This window comes from Pangasianodon hypophthalmus, chromosome 12, assembly GCF_027358585.1.
Source record: "Pangasianodon hypophthalmus isolate fPanHyp1 chromosome 12, fPanHyp1.pri, whole genome shotgun sequence".
Taxonomy (NCBI): Eukaryota; Metazoa; Chordata; class Actinopteri; order Siluriformes; family Pangasiidae; genus Pangasianodon; species Pangasianodon hypophthalmus.
In genome coordinates this window covers 2,826,899-2,850,121 of record NC_069721.1, presented here as the reverse complement: position 1 = coordinate 2,850,121, position 23,223 = coordinate 2,826,899, and the positions used below count along the sequence as shown (strand labels likewise).

Genomic DNA, 23,223 nt, shown 5'->3' with positions numbered 1-23,223 from the left:
GGACAATTCATTTGTTTTTACTATACACTGAAGACATTTGGGTTTGAGAGCAAAAGAAGAATATGAGGCAATAGATCAGAATTTCAGCTTTCATTTCCTGGTATTTATCTCTGTTAAACAACTTAGAACAATGCACCTTTTGTTTAAACCCACCCATTTTTCAAGTGATCGAAAATATTGGAACATGTGACTGACAGGTGTTTCTTGTTACGCAGGCATACCCTGTTAGATTGACTGTTTAATTAATAGCTCTGAATGTCTAATCTTGGTTTGAACCCTGGGTTTCACTTGTGAAGACTGTATCAATTGTTAAAAAGTATAAACCAATATGAAAACCAGAGAGCTGTCAATGGGAGAAAAGAAAGCCATTTTGAAGCTGAGAAAAGAGGGACAACAATACAACAATTTGGAAGGACCACTGGTTTCTTTCTTTCAGGTTAGCCAAGGAAAACAACAGCAGCTGATTGTGAGACATTGTGAAACATTGTGAGAACTGTGAAGAAAAACCCCAAAACAACAGTCAGTGTCATCACCACCAACCTCCACAGGGCAAAGGTGAAGATATTACAATCCACTGTTTGAAGAAGACTTCGAGAGCAGCAATATAGAGGCCATACCAAAAGATGCAAACTACTCATCAGCAATAATAATCATAAGGCCAAATTGGGATTTGCAAAGAGATGAGCCACAAAAGTTCTGGAATTAATATTAACCTCTACTAAAGTGATGGGAAGGCCAAAGTGTGGAGAAAGAAAGGATCTGCTCATGAGCCAAAACATACAAGCTCATCGGGCAAGCAATGTGGAGGTAGTGTCATGGCTTGGGCTTGCATGGCTGCTCCTGGAACCGGTTCACTAATCTTTATTGATGATGTAACTCATGATGGTAGCAGGAGAATGAATTCAGAAGTCTACAGAAACATTCTGTCTGCCAATTTACAGAGCAATGCATCCAATCTAATTGGAAGTAACTTCATCATGCAGCAAGACAATGATCCAAAACACACAGTGAACACAACAAAGCACTTCATCCGCGGAAAAAGTGGAAGGTTTTATACTCGCCAAGTCACTCACCAGTAACCAAATTAAGCATCATTTCACCTCCTGAAGAGGTGACTGAAGGTAGAAACCCCCCAAAACAGACAACAACTGAAAGAAGCGGAGGTACAAGCCTGGAAAAGCTTCACAAAAGAAGAATAAAACAGTTTGGTGATGTCAGTCATTTGCTGGCTTGATGCAGTTATTGCAAGCAAGGGATACGCAACCAAACATTAAGTGTTATTTACTTTAAGACTATCTGTTCCAATAGATTTGCTCACCTAAAAATTTGGTGGTCTGAAAAGCTGAAATTCTGATCTATCCCATATTCATCTTTTGATCTCAAACCCAAATGTCTTCAGTGTATAGCAAAAACAAAAGAATTGGCCTTGCCTTTCCAATACTTTCTGAGGGGACTGTATGTGGAACCGCCATTATAGAAAATTAAGCAACACCTACTGACCAATTAGAATTCAGAATTCAACAATGCTTTGGTATAAATATAATTAAATGCTGGAGCATGATTTGTGATCATTTAATAAGTGTAGGTGAGTAAAAGATGCATAAAGATCATTATGCAGAATAAATAAGAGCCTGGACTGACTGTTGGATACAGAATAAGGAGCCTAGTATGTAGAGGTCAGTGTGAGAAGCACTCTAAGCCTTATCCACATAAATACAGGTGGAGGACGGGATTGAACTTCTCCGGGACGTCCCACTGCAAGTCCTGAATGATAGATCAGTCATAAGGGAGACTCAAATCTGGAGCCTTGAGGACAGATGGGGACTGAGAGTGCACAAGTGGAGTGGTGTTCATCCAAAGCCATGGTTATATGGAACTGTAGTTTCTGCTGTAGATTCAAGCATATAGATCAGTAATAAATGGTTAATTCGCTGTATGACTACTGGTTGGTGTACATGGTGAGGGTTTTGAGAGTCACCCCAGAATGACAATGGTGTTTTTCAGTGTGCCAAAACTTCTGGACTTCAAGAACTCTCCGCCGCACCTTCAATTCAACAGGTACGTTTTGACCGGATATCGCCCTGCGTCCACGTGCACAGGATGCTTACGAAGTCTCTTTTACCTGCACAACGAATCTGGAAACATCTACACACATGGTAAAGATACAGAATTTCATTGACACCACCACACTGATCTTTCTTTTGACAATTCTATGGAAATTGGAAGCTATTTTCACCACTTTGTTTGGTTTTACATACAAATCTTTATGCAGTTTTATACTTAACTCAAACTTTTTGTGCATTCGGGCATATGCATATTATGCATTTATGGTTTAATTAAACACTTCAGACATCCTATACATGTATATGCTTATATTAATTACATTTGATTATTAGAATGTTTCCATGCATTTAGCATTATATGCAATTTTCAGTTTTACAGTATAAATGCTTTTACAGGTAAATAAATAGTAAAAAAAAAAAAAAAGGTAAAATTCACTGCCAAATTCACACAGATCACGTCCTTATGGCTTATTCAGGCTCATTCTTTCTCGTAAGAATATTTTCTAACACACTGGTATGTGTTAGTGGCATTAGTTTGGATTAGCAGTAAATCTGTGTGTGGGGATTCTAATCAGCATGTAATCACAGGGCTGAGTTCAGCATACAGTCAGCACGCACAGCATAAAACACTGAAATGCTAATTATTGAATTATCATAATGGCTAATATTACTTGCCAGCTAGCAACGTGGTCTATTTTGATTTATTTGACCTGTAAAAATTACCAAAGTTTCCACCTGACTTCCTACATTTAATTTTAAATTTTTTTTCCATTGTGACCCACTGTGCTCAGGTTTGGTTAGCGGTCAGCGCTAAGTGAAATTACAGTGTAATCTAGACATTTTCTCAGTAATGTACCAACATATCTGAGGTAAATGCTGACGTTTCTGATAATTCTGTATTGTTTTCACGGTCGCTGCACCTTTACATTGTGCTTATAAACAAATCAATGGCTATGTGCTAGCTAGCTAATTTATTTTGCTTGCCATCCACACAGCTCTTCTCCAAATACAATTTCAAATGTTCAAAATGATATTGGAATACTGGATTAAAACTTGCGTATAAAAACCTAAAAAAAGCATATAATAGTACACTAGCATACTTCTCTCCTAGTAACCCAAGACTTCCCAAATATATTAGACATTCCTGTATATCAAACCTAAACATGGCTACTCACGCCTCTTCCAGTCTGAAAACTGTAACTATTAGTAAAATAGTAATAGTATTAGATTAGAACTTTTAGAAAACACTTGCGACTGTTATTACATTTACTTAACACATTTCTATTGTCAAGTGCAAAACTCTGAACTGATCTTTTAGATTACTTTTAAGTACTAGGTCATAGCACCCAAGTTGAGGTGAGAAATCTGGAGGATAGTTCACTTGGCTGACCTTCAACAAACAGCCCTCTTTAAGCACATTACGGTGATTAAGAACATTAAGCTTCCACATAGGAGCAGGATTACCTACACGTCCACGATGTGGTCACTGTACTGTGCACTTCACTATCTAGTACCTGAATGTATGTTCAGGGTTCCACACCTCCTTTCTTGGGTGTTCTAGCATATCATCTGGGTATTAATAGTGCATTCGATCTCACTGAGTGCACTAAAATTAGCTAGTGCACTATGGAAGGACACAAACCCAGACATTGCTATGTGTTCTTTAAGATAAACACCGTAACATTCTCTTCCACTTTCGTTGTATATTCTGGTCTTTCGTACAGGTGTCCCATTCGTGTGCTTTCTGCTGCTACTGCCTCTCAGCATTCCCTGGTCCGAAGTGGACGAGCAGTGGCTTTGCCTCGTGCACTACCTAGCCTGCCTCTCTCCCACTGTCGGCTCCGTCCTCTATCACATCTTCATGAATCATGAAGGCGGAGCTCGAGTCTATGACGCCCTGCTCTACTTCGACATGTTCGGCGTCTGTCTCGTCAACACTCTGGGTGAGGACATTTTTATCACCTTAAAAGCAATCAATGAAACAGGAAGGGTTTGATGATTAGCCGAGCTCTTTACCAGGTGTGTTTTATCTGTCTAACAGCATCCGATATGAAGGAGAGATGTTTAGGACATGGATAAGTGATTCATTTCAAGGTTTTTATCAGAAAAAATAGAAAGCAGTCCACAATTTTGTCAACTCAAGAGGTCAGAAACCAAACTATTCCTTATATAGTACACAATTTACACCATGTGCTAAATGTTTTTACACATATGCCCAATAGGTCCAACAAAGTATCAGCTTGGAGGTGTACCACATGGATTACGGTGATACATGGCTATAGAGAATATCCAGTACATTCAGAAAATCCCACAATGCACTGCAGTAGGTTAGCACCTATATGATGTACCCTAGTGCTTTGGTGCTTTGGACACACACAAACTTTGGCTCTCACACTCATAAAAAGCTCCACCACACAAAATGGTCTGAGTCAGAAACAAAAAAGCTTGCGCATTCACACCAATTGCTCTTGCATTTATGCAAAATGCCCTCATATGTACAAAAATTTGCACATAAACATCACAATTACACAAAGATAGATGCATAGACATTTGCCCAACAGAACACTCAAAAATGACATAATATGCTCTCGTTTCCACAAAGCACTCTCACTCATACAAAACACATTCGCACAAAATGTTCTTACATTCACACACTGAGACAAAACACTCTACTATTTGCACAAAATGATCTCACATTCACACAAAGTGCCCCCTGCATTTTCACAAAACTCTCTTGCAGCCGCACAAAACACTCACTTTCACATTAAATACTCTAGCATTCGCACAAACTGCTCTCATGTTTGCAGAAAACATTCACCTTCACACAAAACGGTCTCACATTTTCAGACAATGCCTTCACATTCGTGCAAAAAAATTTGCATAAACCCTCGCAGTTACACATTCGCACAGAAGTGCTCTTGCATTTGTGCAAAACACTCTCATAATAAATCCTTTCACATACTCAGTGTTCTGAGAGCAAACAGCTAGTGCCTTTTAAAAAAAAATCACCTCATAGTCCACTCATTTTTCTCCATTTATTTATTTATCTGTAGGTGCTTTGCCAATCGTGCACATCACTCTCCTGTGCCAGCCCTTGGCTCGCCGTGCTGCCATGTTTGGCTACGTGCTTTTCTCATGCCGTGGTGTCCGTGATGCTCTAACTGCTCGGAGCGGTGCTCGACGTCTACAATCATTCGCCCTCCAAGCCTTGTTCCGGGCTTTCCTCTTCTTCCTGCGCTGGTTCAAGCTCGGCACGGGAAACCCCGAGTCGCTCCATCTCTATGTCATCATGGATGTGCTGGCATTGATGGGTGGCCTGGTCAATGTGTGGCGTGTACCTGAGCGCTTCAGCCCTGGCACCTTTGACTACTGGTTCAACAGTCACCAGATCATGCATGTAGCTGTCGTTCTGGCCATAATGTTCCTGCACTGGGGCACCATGGAGGATTTGGCATGGCTGAAGGACTACCAGTGCCCTGTGAGTTGAACAAAATGGAAGTGGGTACCCGCTAGGGCTGGAACAATATGACACATACAGTATATGCAACCTATCATTGTCTTCAATATGTCATGAATCACATGCAGTGGCTCAGAGAGTGAAGTTGCCCTATAAAAGTGAACCAAAAGAAGTTGATGGGTGTGTCTGGGATATTTAAAAAAACTGCCTAGGCTGTAAACAGAGGTGAGAAGGAATTCACTCATGTCTGAATCTAAAGATTGCATAAAATGCTGCCTTATGAGAGCCCTTAATTTGTCTGATTTTTTGAGTCCTATACTGTCCTACATATCCCATAATCCATTAAAAAAAAAAAAAAGTTGTCCCAAAACCATATATAAATATGTATAAATCTCCATTACCAGTAATTGTTTTGACTCAAGATTTTATTTCTTCTGTCTTGGCGTTGCCTAATATACTATATAACTCACAGAAAATAGCCAGCTGGCTAACACAAGCTAATCTGGCAGGATTCTGAGTGAATTGTCTTATATTTTATAATGGTTATCTTCACTTCTAAGGTTAGCTAGTTGGCTAACCAGATGGCTAATCTGACACGCTTTCTGAGATTTTTAGTATTCATAAATGTCTTTATTCTCTATTGCTAACTGCTAGTCAGTTAGCTATCATGCTAATTTGACAGGATTCTGAGGAATTTTGAGGTCATATTCTATAATCTTCATTATCTTCAATTCTGCTGATAGCTAGCTGGCTAAACTGAGTAAATTCGACAGGTTTGTGAGATTCTAAATATTCACAAATGTAAATATCCCTGACTGCTAATTTTTAGCCAGCTAAAATGAGCTAACATGACAGGATTTCTGAGATGTTTAATATTCAGAAATTCATATTTTATGATCATATATTCACATGAATCAAATATTCATGCTAATTGCTAGCTAACATTAGTTAACCTTATAGTAATCTAAGTGAACATTGAGGCCGTACTGTATTGTCTTCATCTTCACTTCTCATGCTAGCTAGCTGAAAGAAAATAGCCAACAAACTTTATGAAATCTTTTTTTTTTTTAAATAAAGATTCATGTCATCACTCCTCACTGCTAATTGCTATTCAATTAGCTAACACAGGCTAACTTGACAGGATTCTGAGAGAATTTTGAGATCATATTCTATAAAGTTCATGATCTTCACTTGTGCTGCTAGCTAGCTGGCTAAAATGAGACTTGACAGGCTTTCTGAGAAGATACTTACTGCATATTGTTAACGTTCATGCACAATAAATCCAAGACTTCCTTACGTTTTTCAAATGCTGCAGCTGTTTTATTGAAAGTAACATATTCATATTATTTACAATAGAAATTAAAACAAAAGCTACATTTGCTCAATTTGTTCTTTCCATTTCTTTCCTTTGGCACCCAAAAAATCCAGGTAATTGACTTCTCTCTTAATAACGAGGTTATTAAACAGTTAAGCAAAGCAGAGTTTTTTTTTGTTTAAATCACCTGGTGACTGACTGAAGGGGAAAATGCTAAATTTATTCCTTGTTTGTTTCAATAATTCCAATGACTTGTGTTATTGTGACACAAAAGAAAGTCTATGAATAAATCAAAACTGCGAGACCAATATACCGATGTATCAGTCCAGCACTTGGGATCATTTGACCACATTGGGCATTAAAGGCACGTTTCTTCTAGCTGTTATAAGGATGAAATATCTATGTTTAAACACATTAGTGAGGCGTTTATGGTGTTAAATTTCATGTTGGATGCCCTGTGAGTTTCTCTCCATCAGTCTTCATCAGAGCTGCTGTTTTCCTCGGCGTCAGAGAGATCAGCGATGGGGAAGCGCAAGATGGCTGCCACGCCGCTGAGCTGATTTAGTTCTGTAAAAGACAGGGAGAGAACATGAGGTTATTGGAGTTTTTAGCCAATGGAAGGTGTGGAAAAGTGATAAACTTACGTTCTCCGGAGACGTGCAAGCTTGAAAATATCCTTCAGAAAAGACGAGAAAATAAAAAATATAAATAAGTTAGCAGTAGACAATTTACAAAAATTAGATATACACAAACATACACAAAGTATTCAGACCCAACTACTATATTTCAGTTTGTTGGTTGGAGAGATACATTTTTTTATCCATTAAAAGTGAACCTGTAACATAAACTGAGGAAAAAAAATAAAAAGGGATGAATACAATACAAAAAAAATACTACTCAACATACTTTAGAAAAAATATAAACATGTTTACATATCACCATAGCTTTCGTAATGTAGACCGGGTCAGAAACGCAATCACGAAATCAACTCTCCGCATACTGTGTAACCATGGCAACAAATAATGGGTTTCCTGGTTTCCACATTCGCTATCATGTCGGTTGATGAAAACGTGTAATTATGATATTACCATAATTAATTGAATTACAGTGCTGCACTGAAGGAGTGGGTTCATCAAAAGCGACAAGAACAGAGTGAGATGAAAAGACGTAGCCATAGCAACAATCGTATAATGTAGTCTATTGATATTGATATGTTAGAAAAAAGTTGCCTACACATCTGACCGCAAAATGTATTTTTTTTTTTTTTACCTGACTGTTCCTCCGTTGTCCCTCACGTTATCCACAAGCCGGACGTATCGGCTCCGAGTAGCTACTTCTTGATGTCTAACACAAAGACCACATAAATGAAAACAGTGATGACATCATGGCAGCAAAACAGAATGCTTCAGTTAAACCATGTACGGACATTTTCCAAGCTAACAGTAGCCATGCTAATATAACAGAAATGCTAACGTGTGTGTCACCTGAACAGTTTGTCGCTGATCAACAGGATGTCGACGGCTAACGCTTCGCTCGCTTTTTCCACGTGTGCCAGTCTGTGTATAGAAAAATCCAATTCATTTCTATAATAATAAGGATAGAATACTTTTTTCTTACACAAGAAGATTAACTGATTACACACACACACACACACACACACACACGTTAGAGAGAATGAGAGTAAAATGGCGGCTGACCCGTAGAAAGCTCGATCGGGTTCATGTTGCAGCATCTTGTAAAAATCCTCCAAGGCTTTTACCTCACCTGCAGCCTACACACACACACACACACACACACACACACACAGATTTTAGAATTAAATTATAAAATGAAGATATGCTCTGAATTGTACATAACCCAGATGTTGAGTGACCTTTGTATCAGACAGACGGCTCGTGACGGCCGGATCAGAAAGAACCTCTGGGGAAACAAAATCAAACGTTTAAAATGAAATAGCATTTACATCTTTAAAAATACAGTCAAGATACGCTAGTCTCAGTTTAACTTCTTGAATGTAGCTAACAAGTAACCATAGCTAGAGATAATAATGTTTAAGACCAGAAATCCTCACGCAATTCTTCTGTAAATGAAATGAACAAATGATCAAATTAACACACAGATTTAATGGTGTTTTTTTTTTTTTTTTTTTTTTTTAACCACAACCATACTTGGTGTGCTAAATAAGTGCTAATGCAAACCTTTGAGAGAGTACTTGTGTCCGGATGATGCGTGCACTAGCATGAATTTGGACCTGTTCTCCAGCAGAACCTTGCACTCCTGCCTCACTGCTTCTTTAAAGAGGTACGAGATGAACTGATCCTTAACGAAACCTGGACTCGCCACCAGTATACACTTCACCACTGAGAGAGAGAGAGAGAGAGAGAGAGAGAGATGATGATGAATAGAGACGCAGGTTTGATAATAACTTCTAAAAACTGGAGCCTCACCGTCAAAGTTGAAGTGTCTCAGAATTCCCTGCATGACGGCTTCATAGAATCGCTCCAGCGCCTGAAAGGGAAAAAGAAGTGTTGAATTCTGGATTCTGATTGGTCATAATTTTCTATAAGGAAAAAGCTGCAAATCACAGGGTTATATTAATATGCTAGCTCTAATACGTTAGTGTTTCTATATTGTTTGTGTATGTTAATGTGTTAATGTTTGTGTATGTCTGTGATTAGTCTGGACTAGTCTCCATTATTTATTTATTTGTTTGTTTGTTTATTGTTTAAATCTTCATTTCTCTGAATCTAAGACTTTTGGACCCCCTGTTGACCTTTCACCCCTGACATGACTTTTTTTTTTTGGCTTTAAAAGAAAAAATTATTTTTAAAATATAGCAGTTAGCAGCGATTAAGGGGCCAAGCACTTTTTGGTGATGGAGCAAGCCTAGAAGCAAGCCTTTGGGACCATCAGGGCTTGTTCCTAAGGACATATATACTAAATTTAATGGCGAAACATCAAGCGCTTGAGGAGTAGCCCTCCCAAGAACTCGAAGCATGTTTGTTACCTTTGGGTAACGTTGCTAAACACATGTGAGTTTGGTTTGCTGTCAATACGTAAAAGCATTGCTGAGATACAGCCTCAGTTCCTGTTTGGCTTATCCATTGCAGATTTGTTTGCAGCTTATAGATGAAACATCCCGCAAATCAGAAATACGAGAAACAGGTTTTGTTTGGATTAGTCTCAGTATGATTCACATTTTGAAGGAGGAGGAGTGAAAAACTGGTTTTTGACACATTTCAAAATGGCTGACTTCCAGTTTGGCAAATTACAAATTCTTTCCAACAACAACAACAACAACACTTAGCAGCCTCTAGGGGTTCAAGAGAAAGAAAAATCATGATTTGCTGTTGAATGGTTCAAATGTTAGGAGCAGTTTTTACTAATTTATGAATATTAAGATAAAATTTCTTGGAAATTTAAATAAAACTTCTTGGAGTCCTTTAGGTTGAGTTCCTTTCCCCAAGTTTGATCTGTATACTTCACACTGATTAGAGACTTCCCCATCAAATTCATTTGCACATCACGGACAAACTGTTCGTAGACTCTTATTGTGAAAGTATAATAATAATAAATAAGAAAACATACAATTCCAATAGGTTCCAATTCCAATTAGGTGCTTGGCCCCCTAATAAAAAGATGGAGCTTATCAAAAGAGTCTATTTTTTATTCTCTCCATTTTACCCATGCACTATATTTTTTCCTGGATCTAGATTCCATTTTTGGACTCCTGGTTTGGTGTTTTTTTTTTGTTTTTTTTTTTAAATCTTTGCTGCATTTCGTGCCCTGGCTTGACCTTTTCATGCTGAGCGCAGCTGCCCCTCCTCTTGCGTGGGATGGTGACCTCCACTTTGGCTCGCAGCAGCGTCATGGCCGGAGTCACCAGCACCAGGTTGGCCAGACCCTCCTGCATCACCACAGCTGCCACATCTGCCTTCTGCGCCGGGTCACACGCCTGCTCTGTGGGGTCAGAGGTCAGAATCAGAGCCTAATACCTGCTCATTGATAATAATAATAATAATAATAATAATAATTTACAGTTAATAGATTATGACCAGTTTGTTTCTTTATCAAATTATTAATTGTAAATGGGATTAACGGATCACAAAGCAGCAACTTTACCATGTTAAATGCGTGTGTTTACAGCAAAAGTTAATTCACTGATACATTACTAATAACTGTATTTTACAGAAATACTGATGAAGCTGTAATGTACCGATGCGATCGAGCACCACGCTGTCCCACACTTTCTTGGCCAGAGTGAACTTCCTGTTGAGCTCCAGCTCGATGGTGTGGTAGGCGCCCATCTGACCAATGAGAGACATGGGACATCACATCAAACACACACACATGAAAGAGGAAGTGATTTCTACCTTCTTACAGCAGTTTGAATGAAAACAAAGTGTGCTACACACACACAGCACTGATATTTACTTTTTACACCACAGCGCTGTTGAATTCTGGATTCTGATTGGTCAGAAGGTGTTGATTACTTTTCTATAAACAGTAGCTATAAATGAATCTTTATGTAAACACACCAGTGCGTTAAAGTGACATAGCTGTCTCATATGGTTTGGATTATGTTTTCAGACTTTTGTAAGGGTGCCATTAATAATGAAACCTAAGCCAGACCTTGACATACTGGTTCTCCTCGATGTTGGTGCCTTTGACTCTCAGCTGGCATGCCTGTGAGTCGAAGTCGATGGTCTCGACGCAGATGGTGAGCATGGTGCGCACTCGCGAGCTTCCCACGCTGCCTGTGGACGACTCCGTCTGCACCTTCCTGTTTGGGACACGAGCAGGATTTTAAATAAATGGAACTATGCCCTTATTAAAGCATGTAACAGTGAAGTGAGGCCACTGTGTGTGTGTGTGTGTGTGTGTGTGTGTGTGCGCGCATGGGGCTGTGCTACCTGATGGTGGAGGCTCTCAGGCTGTCACCCACTTGCACGAGATTATAAGTGTGCCACATGTCCTCCGCCTCCTCGGGGATCAGCGTCACCTGACTGACAAACACAATTACACCAACACACAAGACCTAATTAAAGAATAAACCATGATAACATTGTTAAAAGCTTTTGGATTTATCCAGGATCAGTCTCCAACAGCTGTCTATTTACTATATAAGTGCACTACATAGGGTACTAAATGCAGTCATTTACATCCTGCACTTATATGTCCAATAGCAGGGATTGTTTATGTTCTGATTACCTGGGCTCAGTCCCAAATAGCTCCCTACTTCCTATACATGTACACTACATGGGGTAATCAAAGACCATCATCATCGCTCTACATAGTGCACTATATATCCACAAAGGACACAATTTGGAACAACAGTGTGTTTGGATTAACCAGGCTCGGTCCTAAATATCTCACTATTCCCTACTCAAGCGCACTATGCTTTCCATTTCTATATGCTAACTAGTGCACTATGTCATGTAAAGGAGTCATTGTTCCAATAAGTGGCATAAAGTGAATTATGTCTGGATTGGGCTCGAACACAAATAGCTCCCTAAACAGTACCTAGTGCACTAAGTGTCCAATAAGGAAGCGGTCTGGGAACAGCTGTGTTTGGATTAGCCGGGTAAACAAGTGCACTACATGACTTCCACACACTACGTAGTGCGTATATTCTATATGCCCAATAACTGAGCAATGACTATGTAAGTTTCACACTGTATGTAGTGCACTATATGTGTATTTGGGACACGAACTGCACACGCGTCCACATTTTCACTTGTCAAGTGCACTTACCCGGTATTATCCTTCTCGATGTCTTTATGAATCAGCTTCATACTCGCTCGATATTTCTGTTAGTTTATAATAATAATGTTAATAATTTTTAAGCGTGTTAATCCATTGGGTTCATGTTTTTCGATCGTTTTGCTTGACACATCCCGGCATCGCTCCAGAATGAATCACCAACTGCTCGAGCTGTCGCGGAGGCGTTGCGTCATCTGGACGCGACACGGAGCCAGAAGCCGGAAGTAAAATCGCCTGTTTATTTCGGTCAAAACCCATTTTAAATGATTTTATTTACAGTGTACATGCATTCTTACATTATAACATAGCTTTGTGTCTGCATTAGCATGAACAAAACAAACAAAAATTCTTAAAATACATGGGGACTAAATACAAACAAACAAACAAACAAACAAATAAATAAATAATGGCCCCAAAAGTATTGATTAATAGCTATGCCCTGTTAGCCTGATAACTGTTATGTTTTTTCCCTATATCCTAAAGATTTAAATGTGTACAAAGCTGCTATTATTATTATTATTATTATTATTATTATTATTATTATTATTAATGAATTAATTAAAGTTTTTTTTTTCAGACATTAAGACATGTCAGACCACATCTGAGACACAAAGGATAAAGAAAAAGAGCATTTTAAAGTTTCTGTTGCTATATTACAGTCTCTGTGTTGAAACAGAACTATCACAGTACACTATATAAATGTAAAAGTTACTTATTTGGTTTTATACCACAGCGCTGCTGAATCCCAGATTCTGATTGGTCAGAAGGTGTTGATTAATTTTCTGTTACAGCAGCTCTGACAGTAGTGGAGCTACAACCAACAGGTTTCTATTAATACACATCCTGTAATATGTCATCATTTCCAGAGACTTGTACATAACCTAAGATTAATAATAAATGCATGCAAAAGTGTGTGATTGTTGATACAGTGACATTTTGAGTAAACAGATGTTTATGTAACACTGATGGAAGGAGTCTCCAGTGTCAGTGCTTTGTAACAGTCAGAGGTAAAGCTGTAACTACATTTTCTGACATCTTCAGGACAGAGTTTAGTCTTTTTGTGCTTTCTCTAATATGACAAGCTGCATTTTTTCTTTTTAACTTCGAGAGAGAGAGAGAGAGAGAGAGAGAGAGAGAGAGAGTGAAGAGAAACAATGAAAAAAGAGAGAGTGAAGAGAGAGACTGAATAGAGAGAATGAAAAGAGAGAGAGAGAGAGAGAGAGAGAGAGAGAGAATGAATGACACACAACTTCAGTATTTGCTTGGAGAAAAAAAGAGACTGCATTTCACTAGCAGCATGGTACATCGGTGCCTGCCATAAAAAGAGGGAAGAGTCCACCAAACAGTGATGCGCTCATGAACTCACACACACACACACACACACACACACACCACTCATAGCCCATAGACCATACCTTTTGTTTTTTGTCTTATTTATCCATTTATTCTTTCTTTCTTTCTGCACTTGTTGATCTTATCATTTGGTCTCTGTTCAGGTTTTCTTCCTTACTCATACAGACGCTTTGGCAATACAATGTACAATTTGTCATGCCAATAAAGCTCATTTGAATTTGAGTGAAAAGAGAGAGAGAGAGAGAGAGAGAGAGAGAAAAGAGAGAGAGACTGCTGTAACGTAAGTGAGACATTCCACAAAACTAAAGGTCGCTCATTAACACATTAAGCTGCTGAGGAAGACACCACACTGCGGCCTGTAAGAGGAAATCTGCTTCATCAGCCACCGTGCCGTTGATTATTTTCCTATACCAACAGCCCCAAGTGTTTTATTCCTCAGTTTTTTCCAGGTTTTTTTTATTTTGTAAGATGGATGGTGTACAATATTAAAATAATGAACTAAACTTTTGACTGCTACACTTCTTACGATGATGAATTATATAAATTCTCTCATTAATTTAAAAAGTGTTAAATCAAATTAATTTAAAATGTTACTAAAAAATAATCAATTTCGGGGTGGTAACAGTACCAGTTACTTATATAAATGCTGTTTCATTATTTATTTGTTTATTTACGGAGCAACAGTTGTGAAGTGACGCAACCGGAAGTGATATAACCACAGAGCGCCCTAAAGCGGTAGGTGAGACCGGAAACGGCTTTGACGCGCTGGTCGTGTAGACGGCGCTGTTTTTTTTATACGGATTAACTAGTGAAAACGACGGGACTTTATATTAATTGAACATTAATGCTGTGAGTCAATCGACCAGGGTTATTTCCTGTAAGCTTATCTAGTTCTGTTCAGCTCTGTTTTTTTTTTTAAAAAAGATTTTTATCGTTTTTTAAATCGTGTATCGTGAGAGCGAGCCAGCGCGAGGCCGGGTGTGCGCGAGCTTCCTCCTGTTGCGGGCAGGTTAGCTTGCTGGCTAAATCCTGAGGTAATCGTTCAGATAGAGGAAAAACAAAAGGAAAAAAACACGAAAAATGACCGAATCGGACAAATTAAACATCGATTCTATCATCCAGCGTCTTCTGGAAGGTAAGTCGCTCTTATGATAGATACGTTAACCTTCGCTTTTTTCCCATCCTCCGTCCTTCCTTAGCTATATATAGGCTTAGAGTTGTTACGCGTAGAGTCTCAAATAGACTCCCGCCCACTACACCAGTGCACTCGGCTGGCCTTGAACCTGCGCCCTACCTAGTGCACTATGTTTAATAGTGAAGGGAGTTTGGGATGCGGTCGTGGCCGGGTGGTTGTGTAGAATGGCGGGCGCGAAGCGCATAAACCCTACAAGTGTCTTTCATTCACCTGCCGTTTAATAAAGAAGACAGAAATATGAGTTATTACAAATATCTCGGTTTTACTAGTTTACTAACTTAAGTTTTTTATTTATTTAATTGAAACAGCTAGCTAAGCTTAGCCTAGTCAGTAGAGGCATGTAACATGTAACTAAATATATAAATATACATAAATATACCTAAACTTCTCTCTGTGTGTGTGTGTGTGTGTGTGTGTGTAGATATATATACGGTCTGTGTTATGCTTATTTATCATTATGATGCTCCACTTCTGAACAATGTTTTAAATCATGATTATAAATTGTTTTTTTTATTTATTTATTTTTTATTCATTTTTTGTGCCTAGTGAAAGGCTCCAGACCCGGTAAAAACGTGCAGCTGACAGAGAATGAGATCCGTGGGCTGTGTCTCAAATCCAGGGAGATTTTCCTCAGCCAGCCCATCCTCCTCGAGCTGGAAGCACCTCTGAAAATTTGCGGTAACCTCTTCTTCTAATCCCTCAAAATTCTTTGCATTTACACCAGGCCTGAAGTGATGTTATACATGAACAGTGTGACAGTGTCCCATCAAATGACCTCCTGATTGTGATTATTACATCATTATATGTCCACCTGCATGCCACACTGTTACGTGCCCCTTTTTATGTCTAGGGATATTGAGGCACTAACATGAGGATGGGAAAGGAGAGACACAGACAAAACCCGTTAACTTATTTTACTGTGCACTGTCACAGGTAGATACTACAGTCTGTATCCAGGGGTTCGGTACATATATAGTAAGGGAAAAGAAAACTATGTACAAGTAAAGATGTGTGAGGATTTTACAAAAAACCATAACCAACACCAACAATGGCCAGAAACATATACACGATGCCCAGCCAGGCGACACAGGTGGACTCACAGACGGTGCCAAATAAAAGAACAAAAAAGAAACTAACTCCTAACCTGCCTAGCCAAAGCTAACTGGAACAAAGGTACAGCGGGAGGCACACGCCTCTAACCTAGTGTCTCTGGACAGAACAGTATTCCTATCGTGATATGCAAAGGCGCGCCCAGAACTACCCGTCCATACAGTGCGCTGGAGGGGAAGACAAAACGGACTAACAAATAACACTCAATATTTTTCACTAGTCACAAAGCAAAGTTGCAAACGTGAACAGCGACTCCCAAAACCTGCTTCCCGTTTGTCTTCCTCGGTGGTGCCTTTATACTCTGAGCTCCGCCTCCTTTGGGGAAATCACAGCGCCGAGTGGTGGAGTATCACGCATCAGCGGTCCAATCACTGACCCAGGCGCCACCTATGAGCGAATCAGGGAGAGAAAACAAAGAGGGGAAAAAAACTAATATGTGCCTTGTTGGCACGTAACACACACCATGAACAAAATAATCTTTTCAGAATTCGCAGTGCGAAGTCACGGCAATACATCATCGCTTCCCGGACTTACACCTGAATATGATTGAGTCAGGAGTGAACTTGTTTTTGAACAGAAATATTAGAGGACCATGTTGAAATGAGTTTAGTGCAGTGTAACATGGTTCGACCCTTGGACTTTGGACTCCGGGCCACGGATGGCCTCGGCATCTTCGGGTTTCAATTTCCTGATGTATAAAATTCACAGCTTTGATCGCGGTCTAGTACATTTTCACTTTGGTGCTTGTTCTATAGTGAAGTTTCTCTGTCCCTCTGTTTTACTTTCTCTTCTTTAGGTGATGTTCACGGTCAGTACTACGACCTGCTCCGGCTGTTTGAGTACGGCGGATACCCTCCGGAGAGTAACTACCTGTTTTTGGGAGACTACGTGGACCGAGGGAAGCAGTCTTTGGAGACCATCTGCTTGTTGTTGGCCTACAAGATCAAATACCCAGAGAACTTTTTCCTGCTGCGAGGGAACCACGAGTGCGCCTCCATCAACAGGATATACGGCTTCTACGACGAGTGTGAGTGTGTCTGCTCCTGTCACGTTTACTACATTTTATCCTACTCATCGCACGTCAGTGTACGAAGTGCCCGAGGTGGTGGTGGTGATGATGATGACGATGAGCTCATCTTCATCACTGTCGCTCTCAGGAAGGCTTTTTGAACAGCAGATAATCACTTGACCAATATGGCTGCTCAGTTAGCTAGAATGTAAAATATATACAGATTATCTATATACTGTAGTTAGTTAGCTTAATAACTTGTGCTGATTATTCCATCCAAGTTAACTACCTGTTGTTGCTGGGCGATATCAAAAAATTAATTATAACATATAATTTTAAGTGTGTTTACAGTATGGTCGTCATAGTAACCCGTTTCTCGTTGATCATGCTGGTTTCCTGCTCCCATCCTCACCAGTCAGAAGTCCAGTCAGATCCCGTCATATGCTGTGTTTGACTCAGGATTGAGAAGTCGGGGTTTGAATTTTTTTTTTACGTCATTTGCAACAAATTCTTGATTGAGCGCAAAAGTGAGGAGAAAAACATGGACGTCTGAATGAAAGCTTGTCTTTGGGTTCTCTCTCTCCAAGCATGAAAGTGTACACTTAAACAAACTAACGTTTATAATTTAATGAACTAATGTGTATAATCTGATTTAAAGCTAAAGAAGTGTAACTGTATTCACGTTGGCAGTGTGAGCAGCCATGTTGAAGTGACACTGAACTCGGGATTCAGGAGACCCTTTCCTTTCACGTTTCTGAAAATTCCAAGTTCTGAGCTTTAGCAAAGCCTGAACCCTCAGCCTGAGCAGAGGAAATATTACAGACATACAGGAATAGATTATTTTTGTTTTGCTGTTTTGTTTTTTTTTTTCCCTCGTTGATGAACACTTTAACAATACGACCTACGTCTTGGTTTTCTTTCTAATGTGCGATCACTTTGTGAGGAATTTATTTAACCTTCCTGCTGCCATACAACAATCACTAGATTCATAATTCAGGATATTTTTAATAAGTTGCCGTTACTTTTATTTGTTTCTACTGTAGATATGTAAATAAAATGAAGTTGTTTAGCACAATATTAGACTATTTTGTGGAGAAGTGTAGTAATGTGAAAGTATTTCATTTGTTTTCTTCCCAAAATGAGTGATGAAAGATTAGTGTTAGTCATCACCGAGACCCGATTACATCATCAAAACCCGATTACATCATCGAGACCCGATTACATCATCGAGACCTGATTACATCATCTTGTCACCTAAATATAACAATGGAAACATTAATGAAACTCCGGTAATTTCCTCTCAGGTGAACAAGCCTTGAGTTGGATTTTTGCGTGACCTGAACGTTAAGGCATTACAAGTTTAGTGGGTTTAAAAGCTGATGACTTCATGTAGTTGCTGTAACTTTTCAATCATCCAGTGAAACAATTTTACGTGATTCTTTAGAGTTGCAGTGAAATGTTTCTCATCCGTATTTTTCACGCTGTTTGTTTCTGATTGCAGGTAAAAGACGCTACAACATTAAACTGTGGAAGACGTTTACAGACTGCTTTAACTGCTTACCCGTGGCAGCCATTGTCGACGAGAAGATTTTCTGCTGCCACGGAGGTAACGTATAACCCAAAGTCCACTAACAAGACGACAGAAGTCTTGTTCAGTCTCACGCTGCTGCCTTAGAGAAGCGACAGATGTCTCTGACTAAACGGTTGTGTTGTAAGACTATTTGCGTACTTTTTCCTCGCCCTCACAGCATGCTTTACATGTAATCCTCGTGGAACTGGCTTCGAGGCAGGTGGAACGTGGCTGCTTTTTAAAAGCAAGGCTGGCTGTCTGTTTCTTTTTTTTTTTTTTGGTCACAGCAGAGCTTCCAAAGTTAAAAAAAAAAAATTTACATTTTCAGAAAGGTGCAGGATGTTAGAAAGTGTTCAGTCAGTGTGACCAATCGGATCACAGCTCAGATGCTGAGTGAGGAAACCGAACTCTCTTTAATTCAGTGTATAAAGAGGGATTTACTTTATATATAAGGAGATTTGACTCCAGTAGTTAGTTTGAAATAATTGAAATAAAATATAAATGATGTTAAAATGATATTTTCTAAATTCTACATCACTATTCCTTTGTGAAATTCTGTTTCAAACAGTTTTCTGTCCTTTCAAAGCGAGACTCGTTCCACAGGACATATACAGATTATACCCACGTTTCTATGATGAAATCATAAGTGTTAGAGCAACGCCATTTCCTCATCCTTCTTCAGACTCCTCTAGGGGTTTTTCGTAACTGTGTGTTTGTTTCAGGCTTGTCTCCGGACTTGCAGTCGATGGAGCAGATCCGGCGGGTGATGAGACCCACGGATGTGCCGGATCAGGGGCTGCTGTGTGACCTGCTGTGGGCCGACCCTGATAAAGACGTGACGGGCTGGGGGGAAAACGACCGCGGCGTCTCCTTCACCTTCGGCTCTGATGTTGTCGCCAAGTTCCTGCACAAACACGACATGGACCTCATCTGCAGAGCGCACCAGGTCTGACTCACAAACGACACCTCGCGTCTCGGAACCAGATTTGCATTTTGTGTCTTAAGACAAAAAAATATAAAAATTGTTCAGTAATTTTTTTTCTGTATTTTGAAAACTAAACATTCTTTTGTAATTTTTTTATAATTAAACATAAACATTAAACACACACACTTAATATATATATATAGATAGATAGATATTATTTTCATTTTCAAAGCGCATTATCAATAGAGAAAACGTCTAATGAGAGATTTCATTTGTAACAATTTTATTTTCAGAATTTCCAAATTAAAATATATTTTTACATTAGTTAGTGTGAAGCTACTGATGTTTGTGTGCTTCAAATGATAAACCCGTGCGTGTGTGTGTGTGTGCGCGCACGTGTGTTTTCAGGTGGTGGAGGATGGATACGAGTTCTTTGCGAAGCGGCAGCTGGTGACACTCTTCTCCGCCCCGAACTACTGCGGCGAGTTCGACAACGCCGGCGCCATGATGAGCGTGGACGAGACGCTCATGTGCTCCTTCCAGGTCATTAAAGTTCATTAGAATCTCAGCGAGGCAGGAATTTTCACGCTCTTCTTCCCACTTCATTTCCCACTTCTGAGCAAATGTTGTTGTTCAGAAGTGCACAGTAGTCACCGGTTATTTTTGCTACACTGGAGTGTTTTGACTTGATGGTTGATTAGTATTTGTCTGTTACAAGTGCATTTGCCAGAACTGTTTTACACTTTGACCTTAAAGGTCGACTTGTGAGAGTCGTTGCGTCATGATGTTATGAAACAGTGACCGATGTGATTATGGCGCTCTGCACTGACACCCAGTGGCTATAGAGGAACGTCTCTGGTGCTTTGGCTCTGTGTTCTGCTTCCTGTTTCTGGATGAAGGGTAATGGTTAAAGAGATTTAGCCATTTGTTCGCCAGTCTTATTATATTACTGGCATTAATTAAAGAATATAAACAATACACAAGCCCATAAATTTAGACAAATAAAACAAATCATTTAATTATGACCAACCGAAGAAGTGGCACCATATAAACGGAGGATAAGAGCATAGTCTGCCTGCGCAGAGCCGTAAGCCATAAACCATAAACCAATGCCCCAGCTGACGGAAGACTGAGCGCACGCTTTTTATTGCTTTTATTGTATATTATTAAATATTTTATTACTCTCATTGTTCGTTTCATTCTCCCATCTGTCTGTGCACTTGAACTTCTATGGAGTTTTGTGGGTGCCACTAAATGCAAATGAACTGTGGCAGGACAGGTTTTGTAATCTGGCGGAAAGTTTTAGTTCGGTTTGCCTCACGCAAACATTTACACACAGCTTTGCTAAGAGATTGTTAAATGAGTCAGTTTAAGTGCATTAATACGGACAGGAATGAATATATAAATTCCTACTTAGCAGGTGATTCGGCCAAGTGTCATCATCTAAGAAAGTTTCTAATATTAAATGTCGTTTTTGTGCCTTTGATTGAAAAGTCAGCAAGTCATTTTGGCGAAGAGATGTGGAGTTTTCTCTTTACATCGCATTTAAATCATTATTCAATGTATCGCTATTGTCCTCAATTTGTTACTCTGCTTTTGCGCATGTGTATAAAGGGTTGCTTGTATTGCCTGTGAGATTTGTCATGTCTTGACCAGTCAGTTAAATCTCTAATAACAGGACTTGTTAAATCTTCTCACTAAACTACTCCTTTAAAACCCAATAACGTAACATTTTCTGTCTTTTTTCCTTCCTTCTCTCAGATCTTGAAACCTGCTGACAAGAAGCTGTTGGCGTACAGCGGTGCTGGAGCTTTCGGATCTGGCCGACCCGTTACACCACCAAGAAACGCTGCCAAGGGAGGCAAAGCCAAGAAATAACACAAACCATTACACAACACACACTCACACACCGTCTCTTCCTCTCCTTTTTCCTTCAGTCTACCTCTCCTTTTATTCCTCGTCTTTCACATTTCTCTCTTTTCTCGCTATGAATGTGTTTTTTTTTTAAATTTTTTTTTTATTTGACCAATTATGAGCATATAATGTTTTAGAGTATGTGTGTGTGTTTGCGGGGATTGGGGGGTAGGAGTTTAAGATCCCTTTATCTTTACCTTCTATCACTTTTCTTCATCATAGATGTATAGAAATAAACACAAGTCCCTTTTAGGGATTTTTTTTTATTGGACCTAAGCAATTTTTTCCCTCTTGAGTCTCAGGGTCCGACACACCTTTATCTTCTGAAGCAATCGCTATAATTGTGTGGGCGCGCGCGTGTGTTTTATCACTGCCACTCTTAAATGTGAAATGCGTGTTTTCCTGTTTCATCAGCAGATGGAGTGCTGGAGTTTAGGACAAGATATGCGTGTGGTTTTTTTATTTTATTCTTCATCTTAGAACTCATGTAGACAGGCAGGGCCAACATTGACCCATTTGTACAAAATATCTCTGGCATTCTCTCTCTTCTCTTCACGTTTACTTCCTTTACTGATGTGAGCGATCAGCTTTACTGTCTCTTTCAGTAAAGGTCTTTTTTTGTTTGTTCAACATCACACATTAGATTTGTACAGCGCATTACTTGAATAAGAAAATCTCTTCCTTGTTTTGTAGTTATTCATGAACTTGGACAATAAAGTGAGAATCTCTTGCAAGAAAAAATGCACGAATATGGTTGTTTTTGTTCCTCAGGAAGTGTAAAATGACAAAGTGGTGTGCAGTTAATTGGTTATGCAATACTGTATATGTTGATGATTAATGATACTTCTTTATATAAAAAAATTTATAAAATACATTGCAAATTTCCTAACCTTTTATTACAGCTTACAATATCATTAATTGAAATGAATGGTTAAATAATCACATCAAATTGACTGCAAATTATCCATAATCCTCTCCTTGTGATATGTTAATGCTAACAATAAAAAACAAACAAATTCAGCCACACCCTGCTAATAGGTGCATAAAATCAAGCATGTAGCCATGCAATCTTCATAGACAAACCCTGGGAGTAGAATGGGTTGTACTGAAAAGCTCAGTGGCTTTAAATGTGATGTTATAGGATGCCGCAAGTCAAATTTCCATCAAGATTAATCAGACAAGGCAATGTTTTTCTAATCTCCAAGTGCCCAGTTTTAGTGAACGTGTGCCCACTGTGGCCTTAGAGTCCTGATCTTGGCTGACAGAAGTGGAGCTCGCAGTGTTGCGCCTTCTGAAATGCTTTTCTGTTCACCCCGGCTGTAAAGAGTGATTATTTGAGTTACTCAGGAGATTAGCAGTTTCTTAAATACGCAAACCAGTCTGTCTGGCATCAACAACCATTCCATGGTCAACATCACAGAAATCATATTTTTCCTACATTCTGATGTTTGCTGTGAATGAGAACTGAAGCTCTTGACCTGTACCTGCATGATTTTATGCATTGCAGTGTTTCTACATGATTGGGTAATTGGACAAGTGAATGAATGTT

The 23,223-nt window shown here is 39.3% G+C and overlaps 3 protein-coding genes across 3 annotated transcripts; 2 read left to right on the top strand and 1 right to left on the bottom strand.

Moving 5' to 3' along the window:
• The first annotated feature begins 1,669 nt into the window (after positions 1-1,669).
• Positions 1,670-6,123, top strand: paqr4b (progestin and adipoQ receptor family member IVb). Its single transcript, XM_026947912.3, has 3 exons — positions 1,670-2,156; positions 3,788-4,006; positions 5,117-6,123. The coding sequence occupies exons 1-3, from the start codon at positions 1,985-1,987 to the stop codon at positions 5,548-5,550; spliced, it is 825 nt and encodes a 274-aa protein (XP_026803713.2). The 5' UTR covers positions 1,670-1,984; the 3' UTR covers positions 5,551-6,123.
• Positions 6,124-6,813: 690 nt separating this feature from the next.
• On the bottom strand, positions 6,814-12,794 carry pelo (pelota mRNA surveillance and ribosome rescue factor). The gene is made up of 13 exons (XM_026947840.3): positions 12,590-12,794; positions 11,749-11,841; positions 11,468-11,618; positions 11,052-11,142; positions 10,632-10,795; positions 9,283-9,343; positions 9,034-9,195; positions 8,709-8,755; positions 8,533-8,606; positions 8,320-8,391; positions 8,105-8,179; positions 7,480-7,511; positions 6,814-7,402 (listed from the first exon to the last, which is right to left on the bottom strand). The coding sequence occupies exons 1-13, from the start codon at positions 12,628-12,630 to the stop codon at positions 7,308-7,310; spliced, it is 1,158 nt and encodes a 385-aa protein (XP_026803641.1). The 5' UTR covers positions 12,631-12,794; the 3' UTR covers positions 6,814-7,307.
• A 1,880-nt stretch (positions 12,795-14,674) lies between these two features.
• ppp1cab (protein phosphatase 1, catalytic subunit, alpha isozyme b) lies at positions 14,675-22,415 on the top strand. The gene is made up of 7 exons (XM_026947876.3): positions 14,675-15,086; positions 15,693-15,824; positions 17,053-17,283; positions 18,767-18,871; positions 19,558-19,781; positions 20,169-20,303; positions 21,522-22,415. Exons 1-7 carry the CDS (start codon positions 15,032-15,034, stop codon positions 21,636-21,638), a joined length of 999 nt encoding a protein of 332 aa, XP_026803677.1. The 5' UTR covers positions 14,675-15,031; the 3' UTR covers positions 21,639-22,415.
• The last annotated feature ends 808 nt before the right edge of the window (positions 22,416-23,223 follow it).

Excerpts from the sequence above, each read along its gene's own strand:
- paqr4b (XM_026947912.3), top strand. The coding sequence starts at position 1,985 with ATGACAATGGTGTTTTTCAGTGTGCCAAAACTTCTGGACTTCAAGAAC. Across the intron at positions 2,157-3,787 it reads TGGAAACATCTACACACATG|GTGTCCCATTCGTGTGCTTT; the intron begins GTAAAGATACAG and ends TCTTTCGTACAG. Across the intron at positions 4,007-5,116 it reads CTGTCTCGTCAACACTCTGG|GTGCTTTGCCAATCGTGCAC; the intron begins GTGAGGACATTT and ends ATTTATCTGTAG.
- ppp1cab (XM_026947876.3), top strand. The coding sequence starts at position 15,032 with ATGACCGAATCGGACAAATTAAACATCGATTCTATCATCCAGCGTCTT. Across the intron at positions 18,872-19,557 it reads GATTTTCTGCTGCCACGGAG|GCTTGTCTCCGGACTTGCAG; the intron begins GTAACGTATAAC and ends TGTTTGTTTCAG. Across the intron at positions 19,782-20,168 it reads TCATCTGCAGAGCGCACCAG|GTGGTGGAGGATGGATACGA; the intron begins GTCTGACTCACA and ends GTGTGTTTTCAG.
- pelo (XM_026947840.3), bottom strand. The coding sequence starts at position 12,630 with ATGAAGCTGATTCATAAAGACATCGAGAAGGATAATACCGG. Across the intron at positions 11,619-11,748 it reads CTGAGAGCCTCCACCATCAG|GAAGGTGCAGACGGAGTCGT; the intron begins GTAGCACAGCCC and ends TGTCCCAAACAG. Across the intron at positions 8,607-8,708 it reads GCCGTCTGTCTGATACAAAG|GCTGCAGGTGAGGTAAAAGC; the intron begins GTCACTCAACAT and ends GTGTGTGTGTAG.